This window comes from Rhinolophus hipposideros (genome assembly GCF_964194185.1).
Source record: "Rhinolophus hipposideros genome assembly, chromosome: 9".
NCBI lineage: Eukaryota > Metazoa > Chordata > Mammalia > Chiroptera > Rhinolophidae > Rhinolophus > Rhinolophus hipposideros.
Genome location: NC_138055.1, coordinates 55,218,625 through 55,235,866, shown reverse-complemented (window position 1 = coordinate 55,235,866; position 17,242 = coordinate 55,218,625). Strand labels below are relative to the sequence as shown.

The 17,242-nt window shown below is 43.9% G+C and overlaps 1 protein-coding gene across 1 annotated transcript; it reads right to left on the bottom strand.

Moving 5' to 3' along the window:
* Positions 1-11,838: 11,838 nt before the first annotated feature.
* LOC308501896 (olfactory receptor 6C75-like) lies at positions 11,839-15,832 on the bottom strand (the record flags this gene model as incomplete). Its single annotated transcript, XM_081058975.1, has 3 exons — positions 11,839-11,991; positions 12,545-12,773; positions 14,856-15,832. 3 exons carry the CDS (start codon positions 15,830-15,832, stop codon positions 11,839-11,841), a joined length of 1,359 nt encoding a protein of 452 aa, XP_080915101.1.
* Positions 15,833-17,242: the final 1,410 nt, after the last annotated feature.

The window sequence follows — 17,242 nt, the reverse complement described above, 5'->3', positions numbered from 1 at the left end:
TGAAGGGGCGCGCAAGGTTGGCGCGGCGAGGCCCCAGGGATCTTCTTTTTTATTATAGCGGGCAGCTTGTTCCTCTAAATCTATCTGGTCTCTTGGGGAGAGCTGGTCCTGATTATTAAAGGCCAAAAGGGAAGGGTAGATTTTAGGGGGGTCTTTTAATGGGTGATTCTCTAAGGCAGAGGCTTCCTGATTATCAGTTTGTTTTTTAGGTTCCTCTGGCATGTCTATTGAAACAGATTGGCAGACAGAAGGGGGGCGGGAACTCTCTTTTAGGACTGTTTCCCCTGTCTGTAAGATCTCTCTAACATCTGGGTCTGAGGAATGTATTTTTAGGATATCATTAATCAGATTCCAATATGAGAATGCCGATACAGGGACCTTGTTGGGTCCAAAAACCCGATAGTAATCATTAAAACAGTCTCCAACTCTCTTCCAATATTTTTGATCAATCGTCCTTCTTGGGGGAACCAGGGGCAGATATCAGAGACAAAACTGAAAAACTCACGTAAATCTTTCTTTCTAGCCTTAACTCTCCGCATCTTGAGAGATTCCTTAATACCCTTAAGGAAGAGTTCATGTGAACTCAACTCCTGTCCCATGTCAATCACCTACTCACCAATCTCTCGTCCTTCGCTGGGCGGCTACTCCAACGTCGGGCAAACTTGGAGTCTTTTCTTACGGGTGAATACCTCGTGAACTCCAAACGAGCCTTTTTACTGCCGAGGGGGCTGTCGAGTCTTGTCCCTTACGGGCTCGAAACAAGCCACACTCGCGCCGGGGAGGCCCTCGAGTCTTGTCCCACGAGTGAAAACTGCGTGGGCTCGAAAGAAGCCAGCCCGTGGAGGCTCAGGGAGGGGGGGGGGCCGCGGCGGTTTCCAGAGTAGGTGTCCTCATAGAATCTTCGTACCTCGTGCCCCACGTTGGGCGCCAAAATGTCCCGACCGGCAGGACAATGCAACGTGGGACGAGGGGAAGAAACCTGTTGAGGATGAAAAAGGGGAGACAGGAGACGCGAAGAATGGAGGCAAGACAGGGATCTGATCAAGCCTCAAAATTTTATTACGATGGCGGGTTATATATATAGCTATGTCAGATGGGGGTGGGATATGCTATGTCATAGGGTGGCGAGGTACTTGTCGCGGGCTGATAGGCTAGGACAGGGCGATGCCATATGAGGTACAAGGAAATGGGCAGGCTCTGGGTTTGGCGCGCGCGGGCTCTGGGTTTGGCGCGCGCGGGCTCTGGGTTTGGTGACCAGGAAGTTCTGCCTAGGCAAGGCCTGGGGATTTCTATGGCTTCCGACAGCCAGATACTGAACACCCCACCCACACGTTTTTTGGAGATCATGGTTGATTTCCATAACTGACAATTTGGACCTCTTGTTTTTCTCTCTCCATGCTTTAAATTCCCTGTCCTATGTTTTAAATTCACTGATAAAGAGTTAGCCTGGGAAATCCTAGATCCCTACCCTCAAACCCAATAAAAGCAGAACCCCAGCCTCTCCCCCTACACACACACACACACACACACACACACACACACACACACACACACACGCACCTTCTGCCCATAACCTCTCTGTGTGGCCCCAGGTATGCCATGTGCTTTCTAGGACGTGTGAGTAATAAACCTTCCCCACCCCCACCCCCATATTTCTTGATGGTTATTTCCGAGGTATCTTGTAATCATAAGAAGAACCACAAAGGCCAGTCCAGGCATAACATTCATTATCAATAGGCTCAGACTGGTACAAAATGTGTGGAATGCTTCACTCTGACGTGCTTTTGGGTTCACTCTTCCTATCTAATGATGCAACTCTGGAATCTTCTCTCCCTCCCACTTTCTGTTAGACCACATCCACCTAATTCTATGTCAGGACTTGCTTCCACCTGGCCATTTGAAAATCTGACACAAGTTATTTTAATTGGAAGTATTCCATCCTCTGTCTACTATTTGCTACGCACAGGGCTAGGCTTTGTATCATAAACTCATTTCAGTTATACAAAAATTCTCACTGTAGTTATTTTTATGTAATGTTTTACTTTCTTCCAGAAATACTTAACTATTTAACTTCTTCCAGAAATACTTAACTATACTTGAATATTTAACTAGGTTATTTAATGTATGTAACTCTCTGAATTAGATTCATCAAGGAGGCTTTCACCATGTTGATTCCTGAACTAAGAAAGAGCTAAAAAATTTTAGCCATGCAGTGGGGAATAAGGGTTAGATGCCAGTGAAGAAATTGAAAATTAGAATATTTTTAGTATGGTGATCAAGAGTTTCATATGCATATTAATGTTTGAGATTCACCAAGACAATGAATGGTAGTTTGCTACCCAACCTTGACATCATTTATATCCACACCTCCCTTTCAATTAGTGCTGTTTTTTGTATCACATGCAGTCACTTAATTTATATATTTACATTATAATTTTAGAAACACACGAAGGATGAGTAGAATATTAACTGGCTTCTTTCCCTGTATTTTAAGTCTTATTTTGTTGATATTATGTATATTCTTCAACAAGAGAAAGAACTCTATTTCTAACTGCACCTAGTCCTTAACCAGCAATAATTATTTATAATCGTAGCTATGAAAATATGTGCTATCTGAGTACATAGTCTCTAGGGTTTCTGCTATTTTTCTATTACTGAATAAAATGGTATCTCCCCAGGAGATTTCCATTAGTTTGTACATGAATGACTTTTTTCACTCAGTAGGTTTTAAAACATATCCTGCAAATTACATGGCCCTCTGAGTCTGAAAAAGCTGATTCCTCTCTTCCTATGGACATGTGCTTATAAAATCCCATGAGTTACATATAGCAAGGCCAACCTTGCTTTAAAGAGACTACTGTGTTTCCCCCAAACTAAGACCTAGCCAATCAGCTCTACTGCGTCCTTTGGAGCAAAAATTAATATAAGACCCGGTCTTATTTTACTATAACATAAGACTGGGTCTTATAATATAATGTAATATAATATAATGTAATGTAATGTAATATAAGATACTATAATATACTATAAGATACTACGATATACTCTGATATACTATGATATACTATGATATCATATGATATTACAATATCATATAATATGGTGTAAGACTGGGTCTTATATTAATTTTTGCTCCAAAAGACGCGTTAGAGCTGATTTTCCGACTAGGTATTATTTTCGAGGAAACATGGTAACATAGAAAAATGGACACTCATGCAGGAAAACTAATAAAAAAATCTAATAAGGGAAATGACGCAGACGTGGCACAACTAGATGAAGATACTAACAAAGCTACCAGCCAACATTATATAACGACACCCTGTCACATACACTTACCTCATAACGTAAACTCTCAACGTTTTTAAAGAAACAGATAAATAATGAAAACTGTTTCCTTTGATGACCCTTCCACCCCCAAACTGTGGTCTCTTTGTGTCTCACATCAATCAACAGCTTATGAAAGGAAAGAAAAACAGAGTGGTTTCTTCTCCAACTATTAAATTTTTCATATTCCCTTAATTCTCCTTTTCTACGCAAATGCTAGTTTTGCCTTTGTTAGATAAGATCAGTTTATTAAAACCCATTATTATGGTTTCTCTTATATGCAAGTTGTGAAGATTGATAAACAGAAACTTCATTTAAATTAGAGTTGGGAGGGCCTGCAGGAGAAGTTCTCACACCCTACTACGCATTCTCAATGACCTCCAACAGATAGATATTTTTCTACTCTACTAAGCCAGCAGGAAAAAGGAGCAACCACTTAGCCAATGAAAGACTGTTACAACTCAGCCAATGAAAAGCCATATGTCAAACTCCCAGTCTCCTCCAATGGACTCTCTGTTTACAACAGATCCTCTGAACTCCCCCATTCTTCTGTGAAAGAACTTTCTCTCCTGTGTTCTCTGGAATTGAGCATTGTTTGCCATTAGATTGCATGTCCCGAATTGCAATTCTTTGTTGTTCCTGAATAAATCCTCTTTTCTGGAGAAATATCTGACTGTGTGTTTGTGTAAGGTCAACAAAGTGAAATAGTGTGCTAACAATTTGCTATGCCTTATTTATTGCCTATTTTTTAAAATTTGATTTATCTAAGAAATCTCTCCCAACTGCTCTAGGGCTACAAAAAGGCAATAAGTAGAACAAACTATTAAATAACTGAAAATGGAAGTCCTTGCTGTCATTTTATTTTTTATATCCCCCCTCTGAACACACACCAGGCAAAATGGCTTTAATGAAATACTCTTCAACCAGTGCTTCATGAACCACAAAAATTACCTCTCTCCTCCTTAAGTCATTAAGTTACTCTTGAGTGAGTAAATTAGATATTAAGGGAACATTTCTGTTGAACTAATAGAGGCTTAGGAGGTATGGATTTGTTTCTGCTTAAATTTTTCATCATAAAAGAATATTTACAATATAGAAAATGTTAACATTTTAAGCAATGTAATATTTTGAGGGGGTATAAATTCCAGGGATTTGGCAAATATGTTTCTGTATGTTCTTGATATTACACTGCGTAGGTCACCACTTATGGAAAAAAAAATGTAGCCCTGCATGTGATCTTCGTCTTGCAAAGCACTATTGAATTGATCATGACATGTCCACTACAATTTTCCGTATTAGAAGTTGAAATAAGCTTAACTAACTGTCACAAAATGGAAAATAATTCACGTATCTACCTTATGGTACTTACTCTTTTGATAATTTGTCGTGGTTTCAGCTGGTAGCTCCTTGCTGTGTTTAATTGTGCTGTGTTAAGGGGGATATGCCTCTGCCCTGGTCCACCAGGATCATCAACCTGCATTTACTCTCCAGGCATCTCCTGGAGGGTCTTGAGTTCTTTGAGTTTCCCACTTTCCTATCATATAAAGACTCTCATTAGAGACCTTCTCTTGTAAACCTTGAAAAAATTTTCCTTTGATCTCTGTCATAAAGGGAAGAAAACCTAATGTAAGGGATGAGATAAAAGAACTTCCTCTGGGTTTTAGAAGAGCTCTGATGGTTTTAAGCAGGGAGTTGCCTTTCTTACTCCAAAAATAATGTTATTTATGTTTTCTGCTTGGTCTTCTGAAGACACACTGGGATCACCTGCATGAATAAAGAATCCTCAGAGACCTAGGTTTTATGTCATTAATAAATCTTGTGCATTATGAACTTTGGCAAAGCAACTGAAATAGGCAGCAGCAGGGATGCTCGCCGTCCTTTGAGACAGTGAAATAGAACAACAGCATCAGAAAGAGGCCAGGTGCCCATCTTACTAATGAGAAGAAAAAAGCACAAGCCTGATTCAATTCCCCATCATACTTTCTAAGGATATGGGTATAAGCAATGCTAATAATCAATATATTTTGCTTCACCTAATCTCTCATGATATAAATAATTATTAAACAATTAAAGTATGTATTTAATATGAGAATACACATTGGGAAAAACTACTAGGTATTCAATGATATTGTGGAATGAATTTATATTTTTTAATCATAGGAGCATTTATTTACATTTGAAAAACTGGAAAAGTATAACAGAAAAATTCTTTATTCTCTCTACAGATGATACTTTGTAAGAGCATGTTTACACAAATGACTCAAAAACAGTTCACTCAATTAAAAACCACTGACCTAATGCTTTCTGTAAAATATCTGCCCTTGAAATTTTGAAATATGTGTGTTTAAAAGGAACCCATCAGAGAATATTTTAGTAGCAAAATAAGGTTTGGAAGACTGGTTAAAAAATGTTGCTTGTGGTCACTTAAAAAAAGGGTAATAAAAAGTACAGTAACTTGGAGATGAGATGACATTTTAGAAATTAGGAAGAACTTGTACGGTTACATATTAGTTACTTTAAAATTTTATGATTTGATGATGGTAGATCAGGGCTCATGATTAATAAACATGTCATGATTAAGAAAGAAAGTTCTATGGTAAAGAAAGTAGGGGGAAATGTAGCACATTGCCGGAATAAAGTTTCTTTTTTTAAATTAGTTTTTATTACAGCCCCATTGCTTTTATGGATTTATTTTCCTACCTTCATTTTATATTTTAATTAAGGCAAGTATTGGCTTTTAAATTATCATTGAGTTTCATATTTGGTATGTCAGAGTAGTTTAGCACCAGAACTGCCATCTTAAGGGTTAAAAAAACGATTTTCTGAACAGCCCCTAGACCAGAACAACCTGATCGTAAACACCTGCATCGCAAGGTCAAGATGTTCTGTTGAGAAAAGGCTTATCTTGCAGCAAGGATGTGGGCAAGGACACAGGACCAAAACTAGGCACAAAGCCCAGTCATGTAAATATCTTTCCTGTGTAGAAAATTACTGAGAGCCTTAACATGCTATATAATTCCCTGGCTTTGAGTGCTCTGGGTCCTTGTTGAAACCCGCTGCGTCGGGCAGTGACTCGGACCCCAGCTAGCTGGAAATAAACCTCGCTGTGTGATTTGCATTATCGTGTCTTCTGTCCAATTGAGGGGTGGTCGATTCCAGACCTTAACAGGTATACAATAAAGTTGTATGTATCATTAGGATTCATGTTGTGAGAGACAAATATATTTTATAGGAATAGGCTGTTGTCATGCCAATGAGTATTAAAATTTTTGATCTTGCACATAGAGGGGGTTTAAACAGTGAGTTGATTAAGAGTTATAAAAATTATGACTTTCTATGTTGCATCTGAAATGACAAAATTGAATCATGCCAAACAAGTAATATTATGCAACTACAGAAATGTTTAGTCATACACATATTATTATTTTCTTTGTTTCCCTTTTCTTTTTAAAATAATTTTATTATTTTCCAATTACAGTTGACATACAGTGTTATATTAGTTTAACGTGTACAACATAGTGATTAGACATTAATATAGCTTACAAAGTGATTACCCTAATAAATCTATTACCGTCTGACACCATACATAGCTATTACAATATTATTGACTATATTTCCTATGTTATAGTTTACATCCCCATGACTAATTTGCAACTACCAATTTGTGCTTCTTAATCTCTTCCCCTTTTTCACCACGCTTTCAATTCCCCTCCCATCTGGAAACCATCAATATGTTTTCTGTATCTATGAGTTTATTTGTTTGATTTTAGATTCCACATCTAAGTGAAATCCTATGGTATTTATATTTGTCTGTTTGACATTTCATTCAAGTTCACCTATGTTATTGCTAGTAGGAAGATTTCATTCTTTTTATGGCTGAGTAATGTTCCATTGCATTTATGTACCACCTCTTCATTATCCATTCATCTATTGATGGACACTTAAATTGCTTCCATTTGTTGAATGTTGTAAATAATGCTGCAATGAACTGTTAAGGTCTAGAATCGACCACCTCTCAATTGGACAGAGGACACACGCGATAATGCAAGTCACACAGCGAGGTTTATTTCCAGCTAGCTGGGGTCCGAGTCTCTGCCCGACGCAGCGGGTTTCAACAAGGAGCCCGAGCACTCAAAGCCAAGGATTTATATAGCATTTTTAAAGCATCCAGTAATTTTCCATAGCTTCAAAGAGTATACATATCATGGGCTTGTACCACATTCTGGGGGTTTGGCAAGATAAGCGAGCTTGTACCCCACCCAGTCGGCGGTTAACAAGATAAGCTCTTTTCAAACAGGATATCTGGTCCACACCCTGTTAAGGTCGTCCAGAAAATGGCTTCCTTTCTTATGCTAACCTACTCTTACATTCCCCCCTTTTGTTGTTTATAATGAGGAAACTTGCTCTTGCACACTGATCGTAGAGGCCCTCAGGGGCAGGCAATCTCTCATACTGTTGTCTTAGGACCATGAGCTGGACGGTATTAAAACGATCTTTCACAAAATTAATAAGCTTGTTTAAAATGCAAGGGCCAAAGGTTAAAATAAGCACAAGCAAAACAAACGGGCCAACCAAGGTAGAAACTACGGTGGTGAACCAGGGGGACCTATTAAACCAAGCCTCAAACCAGTTCCCTCTCCCATTTTCTCTTGGCTAACCCTTCTCTCTCCTTTGTTATGGATTCTTTCACTATACTAGTATGGTCAGCATAAAGGCAGCACTCTTCCTAATGCGACATACAGTTCCCCTTGTTAACAAAGGCAAATTTGAGGGAATTAGGTCGTGATACTGACCATTTCTAATCTCCGTCATTAGAGGTGACACAGTCCCATTTTTTACAGAAAGAATATTGGACCCCCCACAATGTCGGCCCTTAGAATGTTTTGGACAGGCATAAAATCCATAGCTACGGGCTAAATTGGGTGCTGTGGACCTGTATTCCAGGTTGATATCTCTGGAGCAGAAGTATAGGTCTGGCCACCCCGTGGACAGTGGGGCCACACGGGTGGTTTCGCTGAGAGTTGCACCAGTCTCTCCACCGGTCAGGATCCATGTCTGTTTATAAGGCCGATGGGCATTGGTCTCCGAGCCCCCAAATGTTATGGTCCCCGTGCGGCTCCTTATCCAGATGTTGAACAGAGTCAGGGCTAGCAGCCACTTCATCGTTGAGCGAGGCAGGGGGCGAGGCGCTTCCCCGAGGTCGGGAGAGCTGCAGCTTCAGAGGGTTATCAGGGTGTCGCCGCACGGTCCACTCCCCAGCTTGTGTCTGCTCCAGCTGATCAGCTCGGCACACGTGAGAGTGATGGACCCAAGGCCTGATGCCGTCAACCTTCAAGGCAGTGGGAGTAACCAGAAGAACCATACAAGGACCTTTCCACCTTTCTTCCAGGGTCCTGGACCTGTGTCTCCTCACCCATACCCAATCCCCTGGAACAATGCCATGTTCCGGGTCCGGTGTGTCCTTGGTCTCATACAGGGAACGCACTAGGGGCCATATCTCATACTGGACCTCCTGCAGGGCCCTCAAAATGGCCAGATAACTTGGGGCTACATTGGGGTCATGATCTGGTAGAGTACGAACAATAATGGGGGGGGGGTGCCCCATACAGAATTTCAAAGGGTGTCAATCCATGTACATATGGTGAGTTCCGAACCCGGAAGATGGCATAAGGTAAGAGGGTCACTCAGTCCCCGCTAGTCTCGATGGCCAATTTGGACAAAGTCTCCTTAGGGTCCGATTCATTCTCTCTACCTGCCCTGAGCTCTGGGGATTATATTCACAATGTAACTTCCAATTGGTCCCCATGGATCGGGCCAGTCCCTGTTGGACTTTACTGATGAAAGCTGGGCCGTTATCAGAACCCAAAATCTCGGGGATCCCATATCTGGGAATAATTTCCTCTAGCAACGCCTTAGCAACAACCTGGGCTGTCTCCCGTTTCATGGGGAAGGCTTCCACTCAGCCTGAAAATGTGTCAACCATTACTAGCAAGTACTTATACCCATACCGCCCAGGCTTTACCTCAGTAAAATCCACCTCCCAACTCCGTCCCGGTGCTCTCCCCCGTACCCTTGTACCTGTATGTAGGGGTTCCTTCCTCCTGAGTTTCATAGCCTGGCACCCAAAGCACTGATCCACGATCTTCTGGATCTGAGCTGTTTGTCAGGGGAACTGGAGGTGGGCGGGCAGACTCGAGAATCGTCAGCAACTTCTTTTTTCCTAAGTGGATGGCTTGGTGCAGGTTGGAAAGGAGAAACAATCCTAGTTTTGCCGCAGTATCAATCTTCCCTCTGCATCCCGACACCACCCATGCTGATCAGCCTCCGGGCAGTGGTGGTTCCGAATCCACTGCAGGTCTTCCGGAGTGTAGTCAGGCCTTGGGGGCAGGCGTGGGAGCTCGGGTGCGGGCAGGGTGAGTGCCAAAGCTGGTGAAGCTACTGCTGCTGTCTTGGCAGCTTTATCCGCCCGCCGGTTTCCTTCAGCCTCCGGGGTCCGGGCAGACTGGTGCCCAGGGACGTGGACAATTGTAACTGTCTGGGGCTATTGTACGGCCGCCAGCAGTCTCTGTACCTCCGGGAGATTGCGCAGAACCTTTCCTTCCTCTGTAACAAAGCCTCTCTCCTGGTAGATAGCGCCGTGCACATGGACAGTGCTGAAAGCGTAGCGGCTATCAGTATAGACAGTCACTCGTCTCCCCTCGGCCAGTTCTAGCACCTCCGCCAGCGCGATCAGTTCGGCCTTCTGGGAGGAGGTCCCCGGGGGAAGCAGGGCGCTCCAAACGATGCTCCCGCTCTGGTCTACCACTGCCGCGCCCGCCCTCTGCACCCCGTCCATGATGAAGCTGCTTCCATCAGTGTACCATACTAACTCACCGTTAGGAAGGGCAGCGTCCTGGAGGTCAGGGCGCACCTGGGTGACTTCTGCCATGATCTCCTGGCAATCATGCAGGGGGGCTTCCAGATCCGGGGTCGGCAGCAGGGTGGCTGGGTTCAGAGCGGTAGGTTCGGAGAAGATGATCCGGGGTGCATCTAGCAGGAGTCCTTGGTAATGGGTTACTGCGGGCATTGGTCATCCACCTACCGGGGGATACGTCAGGACCCCCTCGATTGCATGGAGGGTCACCACCTTCAGATGTTGCCCGAAGGTGAGTTTATCTGCATCCTTCACCATTAGGGCTACTGCCGCGATGATCGTTAGGCACGGGGGCCATCCTGCTGCAACTGGATCTAGCCTCTTGGATAAATAGGCAACCGGATGTTTCCATGGCCCCAGGCGCTGCATCAGCACTCCTTTTGCTATCCCCCTCCTCTCATCAACAAAGAGGGTGAAGGGCTTCAGGGGGTCTGGCAATGCCAGGGCTGGGGCTCTCAAGAGAGCGGCCTTGAGTTCGTCAAAGGCCTTCTGTTGGTCCGGCCCCCAGGCCCAGGAGGCCTTATTGCCTCATACAAAGGCTTTGCTAGCTCAGCATACCCCAGAATCCACAGCCGGCAGTAGCCTGCCATCCCTAAAAACTGGCGTACCTCTTGGGCTGAGGTCGGGACTGAAAGTCTAAGAATAGTCTCTTTCATGGCCCCTGTCAGCCATGTGGTTCCGCTTCTCAGTTTATATCCCAGGTAGGTGACTGTTTGCCTGCATATTTGAGCCTTCTTCGCACTGGCCCGATAGCCCAACTGCCCCAGCTCCTGGAGGAGGTCTCCAGTGGCCTGTCGGCATTCGGCTTCACAGGGGGCCGCCAGAAGCAAATCATCTACATACTGCAGGAGCGCAACTGAATCATGGCTCCGGCGGAACGAGTCCAAATCCTGATTCAGGGCTTCATTAAACAGAGTAGGAGAGTTTTTGAAGCCTTGTGGTAGTCGAGTCCAGGTCAACTGCCCAGGGGTTCCCGTATTGCCATCATGCCATTCGAAGGCAAAAAATGTGTTGGCTGATGGGTGCCAGGGCTATGCTAAAAAATGCATCCTTTAGGTCTAGGGTGGTATACCAAACGTGTGAAGGGGGCAAGCGACTTAGCAAGGTATAAGGGTTGGGGGCCGTGGGGTGGATGTCTTCGACCCTCTTATTCACTTCCCTCAAGTCCTGGACTGGCCTATAATCTTTCCCCCTGGTTTCTTAAGGGGAGAAGTGGGGTGTTCCAGGCAGAGTGGCAGGGTTTTAGTGTCCCAGCTTCTAGTAGGCGGTTGATGTGTGGGGCAATCCCTTTCCGCACGTCGGTGGAAATAGGGTACTGGCAGACTCGGATAGGCTGGGCCGAGGCTTTGAGTTCGACCACCACCGGTGTTTGGCGGGCCGCCAGACCCACACCCGCTATCTCCGCCCACGCCTGAGGGTATGTTCTAAGCCAATAAACCATGTCACGAGGCCACTCTGTAGAGGGAGGGTTGTAGGAGTTGTCCTGCAGGGTGAACAGGCGATGTTCATCCGCAAGAGACAGGGTTAAAACATGGAGGGGCTGTCCCTGGCCATCCATTGCCTTGATGCCATCCGGCTCAAAGTGGATCTGGGCCCTGATCTTAGTCAGGAGATCGCGCCCCCACAAAGGGGGCAGGGCATTCAGGGATAACCAGGAAGGAGTGGGTTACTTGGTGGTGGCCTAAGTCCACCTGGCGCCTATTGGTCCACCGATAAGCCTTGGACCCAGTCGCTCTCTGCACCAAAGTGGTTTTCTGAGATAAGGGCTCCGTAGACATGTTCAGAACTGAGTACTGGGCTCCTGTGTCCACCATGAATCCTACTGGCTTCCTCTCCACATACACAGTTACCGAAGACTCAGGGAGGGGATGCGAGTCCCATCCGCCCTACTCACTGTCCATTCCTGCCAGCAGAACCCGAGTGTCCTGCCTGGTCTGGACCTGGCGCTTGGGGCACTCCCTTTTCCAATGTCCATATTCTTTGCAGTTTGCACACTGTCCCCTATCTAGTCTGGGCCGCGGTCTCCGAGGTCGGGCTGGTCGGGCTGGTCTGGCTGGACTCGGTCCCGCTCTGGCTGTGCCCTGCATGCCTGCCAGCAAGATCTTGGCCATCTCCTTCTGCTGCCTCCTGTTTTCCCTACTCTGATGCTCTCTGTCTTTCCTCTCTTTCTTCGGGAGTCTCTCGAGTGTTGAAGACTCTCTTCACTATTTTCATTAAATTCCGAATGGTCATCTCTCCCAGTCCCTCCTGCTTATACAACTTAGTCCTAATATCTGGGGCAGCCCGGTTTATAAAGCACATAATTACGGCTGACTGATTCTCCTCTGCTAGGGGGTCCAACGGGGTGTACTGTCTATAAGCATCATAGAGGCGTTCTAAAAACACTGCCGGGCTTTCATTTTCCCCTTGCATCACAGCTTTTACCTTAGCCAAATTGGTGGGGCGGCGTGCCGCCACTCGGAGACCTACCATAAGACTCTGGCGGTAGACTCGGAGACGCTCCCTACCTTCTGCGTTCCCAAAGTCCCAATCCGGTCTATTCAAGGGAAAGTGCTCGTGGATCAGGTTCAGCAAGGTTGTTGGCCGCCCGTGTCACCAGGGACATTCTTTCTGGCCTTGGTGAGGATCCACTCGTGCTCCTTTCTTCACTTCCACGCCATAATTAAGAGCCTTGGAGCGGATTTCAGGAAAGTGCTTCAGGAGCAGAGCCTTAGGTGTTACCTGAGCCTGTCCCATAATTATCACAAAAAGAAACCAAGAAAAGACGAAAGACACAATGCCAGCAAATACACAACTTTGCACAGGACTTTTCAACACCCACTTGCTGGTCAACCACACCACATTCACAGGCACCGTTTCAATCACACCAGTCACACCACACTCAGGATCCTTACCCAGGACCCGTCCAAACGGCGTCCACTGCGGACGTCTCTGGGCCACCTTCTCGTCTGGGACGTCTCCCACGACTTCCAGTAATGGAGCCTCCAGGGTCGTAACCCGCTCCTTCCTTCCCATGAGAATTCTCAATTGGGACCGGGCAGAGACCTGTTTCAGTCTCTCTGGTCAAGGACCTGTTTCAGTCCTCTCCTCTTGGAGGTGGCCAAACCTCCTACCGCAGTTCCTTTGTAAACCTCGGTATCAGGAGTCGTCTGTTCCCTTGAGACAGGGGGGATCCCGGACGAGCCCCCAAATGTTAAGGTCTAGAATCGATCACCCCTCAATTGGACAGAGGACACACGCAATAATGCAAGTCACACAGCGAGGTTTATTTCCAGCTAGCTGGGGTCCGAGTCTCTGCCCGACGCAGCGGGTTTCAACAAGGAGCCCGAGCACTCAAAGCCAAGGATTTATATAGCATTTTTAAAGCATCCAGTAATTTTCCATAGCTTCAAAGAGTATACATATCATGGGCTTGCACCACATTCTGGGGGTTTGGCAAGATAAGCGAGCTTGTACCCCACCCAGTCAGCGGTTAACAAGATAAGCTCTTTTCAAACAGGATATCTGGTCCACACCCTGTTAAGGTCGTCCAGAAAATGGCTTCCTTTCTTATGCTAACCTACTCTTACAGAACCACTAGATGCACGTGTCCTTTTGAATTAATGTTTTGGATTTTAACTGATAAATACACAGAAGTAGAATTACTGAGTGCTTGTCTCTTGTTATACCTTTTGTTTTAAAGTCTATTTTGCCTGGTATAATTATTGCTATCTCAGTATTATTCTTTAAATAGGACCTGGCTTTCAGAATAATAAAAACAGACATTGATAACATATAAACATGCCTATATTAAAGAAGGAGATGAGGTGTTTGAAGAATTTATTTAAGGAAGGGCAAAGAATTTTATTCAGCTTTGCTTTTAGGGGTATATTTTTCACATAATCACATTCATTTATTTGAAGAAAAGTGTAGTCACACAGCAACCTAGCAGTCTGTCCCCTCCAATCTTTCCTTAGGGAAAGGTGACCCTGCGGGATTGTCCCTCATTGGGGTTGAGTTTATGCTACTCTAAGTCTCCATGTTTCGTCCTTGTAAGCAGGGTCTGCAGTCAAAGACGGGTAAGATTTCTCACGGGAGAAACAACCTAAGCCAGACGGGACCCCCCTAGGACCCCAATGAGTTAATGTAAAGTTAGGAGGTAGCTGTGCCCCTCCTCTTCTGAGAAGCTGCTGACGCATGCCTCAACTATTGTCCTTTACCCTCAGGTGTAATGGACCCATTAGAACAATAACATCTCGCCCCTCCTGTTTGGCTCATGGGATAATCTTATCTTGTGAGACTTGTTCCCCCAGGGATTGTATGCACCACACCTTGGTCTTTTGGGAGATGGTATGCATCTGTTGCTTTGGGACGATTATGGGATTTGGAATGAATGATTATTAATCAATGATTAATGAATGATAGGATTTGGAATGAATGATTACTGTGTGAATGAATGATTATTGTGTGGTATAAGAGTTTTGCAGACCCTGCCCCTAATCATGTGATTTCTATTGTAAAAAATCAATAAATACCCACGGTGACCCGATTCGGGGCTCCAGTCCCTTGAGGCTGTGAGTCCCTTGGTCATCTGTGATTTAACTATATTTGAGTCTCTGTCTCTTTATGATAGTTTAACCCTCGCCGCCTCCCTCGCCTTCCCAGGGATTGTGTTGTGCAGGACGTGACAGAAAAGGCCATTCTCTGGACCATGTTCTTGAAGGCTTGCTTCACTTGCTGATTTCTTAGTGTATATATGAAAGGATTCAAGAGAGGAGCCACTGAGGTATTGAGCACAGCCACTCCTTTGTTTAAAGTTACCCTCTCCTTTGCAGAAGGCTTAATGTACATGAAAATGCAGCTACCATAAGAGAGGGAGACAACTATCATATGGGAGGAACAAGTGGAAAAGGCTTTTTTCCTTTGACTTGTGGAAGGAATTCTCACAATTGTCTGGATGATATGCATGTAGGAAAGAATAACTAGTGTTAAGGTGACCATAAGTGTTACCACAGCTAGAAAAAATGCCATGAGTTCTAGAAAGCTAGCCTTTGTGCAAGAAAGCTGCAGAATTGGAGACGAGTCACAGATAAAATGATCGATTATATTGGAGGCACAGAAATCCAATTGCATCACCAGGATTATTGGTGGAAAAATGATCAGGAATTCAGCAAGCCAGGAGCTAAAGACAAGAAGGATACAGACTCTGCTGCTCATGATGGTGGTGTAATGTAGAGGTTTGCAGATGGCCACATAGCGGTCATAGGACATGGCGGCCAGAAGGTAAAATTCTGTCACCCCCAAGAAGATAAAGAAAAATAGCTGAGCCATACAACCATTATAAGAAATGGTTCTGTCCCCTGTCACAACAGCGACAAGGAATCTGGGAATGCAGACTGACGTGAACGATATTTCTAGGACTGAGAAGTTTCGAAGGAAGAAATACATTGGAGTCTGCAGATGGGGATCTGAAAGCGTGAGGGTGATAATGATCAGGTTCCCAGTTACACTTAGCATGTAGGTAACAAGAAGAAATATGAAAAGTACAACCTGCCACTGTGGGTCATTTGTCAGTCCAAGAAGAATAAACTCTGTTACTTCTGTGTAATTTCTCATTATTTTCCTTCTTTACAATGATATTCTTTGCTTCAGCTGTAAAATAGAGGAACAAATAAAAAGGCTACAACAAAGAGACTCACACACACATGCACGCACACGGCCACACTCACCCACGCTTAAAAAATCATTCTGCCTTTTTGTTTTATAGAAAAATGATTTTGTAGTACATAGAAACAAAATGTTTTTAAACATTTATTACATCATCTATTGATTCATTACTCCTATGTTTCCTTCATTGTATTCTCACACATTTCAGTCTAAATCTTTGTCCTCTGAACATTTTGATACGTTCCTGAAAACAAGAAAAAAAAAGATTAAAACCTCAAATAAAACTCTGAGAGCTTACCCTCAAGGATACCACAATACCCTTGAAGATATATATTTTGTTGCTCTCCATATGCTTTTTAAATTTTGCTATTTTGAGCATTTGTTTCTCCTTCCCCATTCAAACTTCTACAATCTTTGGAGACAGCTCAGTTGCCCATCGGTGTAGAATAATATGTACTTGATAAATAATAGTATACAGAGGTATTTAATGATGGGGAAGTATCCCCAGTCTAATTCCAATATCTGCACTGCAAGGAATTCTAAGTTTAATTAATAATCTATTATAAGATTGTAAATATACTCTTAATGTATTTTTATTAACTGCCTAGTATCATGAGTCATGAGTCTGCTCTCTCTGATATTAAAGGAGAACTTTCACCTAAGACCCAATGTTACTTTATTTTTTTATGTTTTTATATTTTAAAATTTATTGGGGTGATAATTGTTAATAAAATTACATAGATTTCAGGTGTACAATTCTTTATTACATCATCTATAAATCCCATTATGTGTTTACCTCCCAGAATCAGTTCTCCTTCCATCACCATATATTTGATCCCCCTTACCCTTATCTCCCACCCCTACACCCTTTACCCTCTGGTAACCACTAAACTATTGTCTGTGTCTATGAGTTTTTGTTTCTCATTTCTTTGTCTTGTTCTTTTGATGCTTTTGGTTTATATACCACATATCAGTTGTCGCTTCCCACGCAACAAGTGCAGTGAGGAGGCGAGAAGGGGCGGTTTGGGTTAAGCTTTTAAGAAAGAAACAAACAGAGACTTAATGCTGTTAAATCTCTCAGAAGGCCAGGGGTCTCTCAGTCTCAGAGGACTGGAGCCCTGAATAAAGCCGACTAGAGGCTTTTATTGATAAGTATACAAGGGAGTAGCAGTGTTTTTGGCACGGTTTGTGAGACTCACTTGTCACGTTATAGAAACATCCCAAGCCAATTATTTTAACCTTCAAACAGCCAAAGCACAAGTTCCCATGATGTCTTAATTAAGGTATGTACCTTCTCAGGGTCAAGTCTCTCATATTGTAACAGCTCCGTAGAGATAAGTGGAGAGAACTGATCTTTGT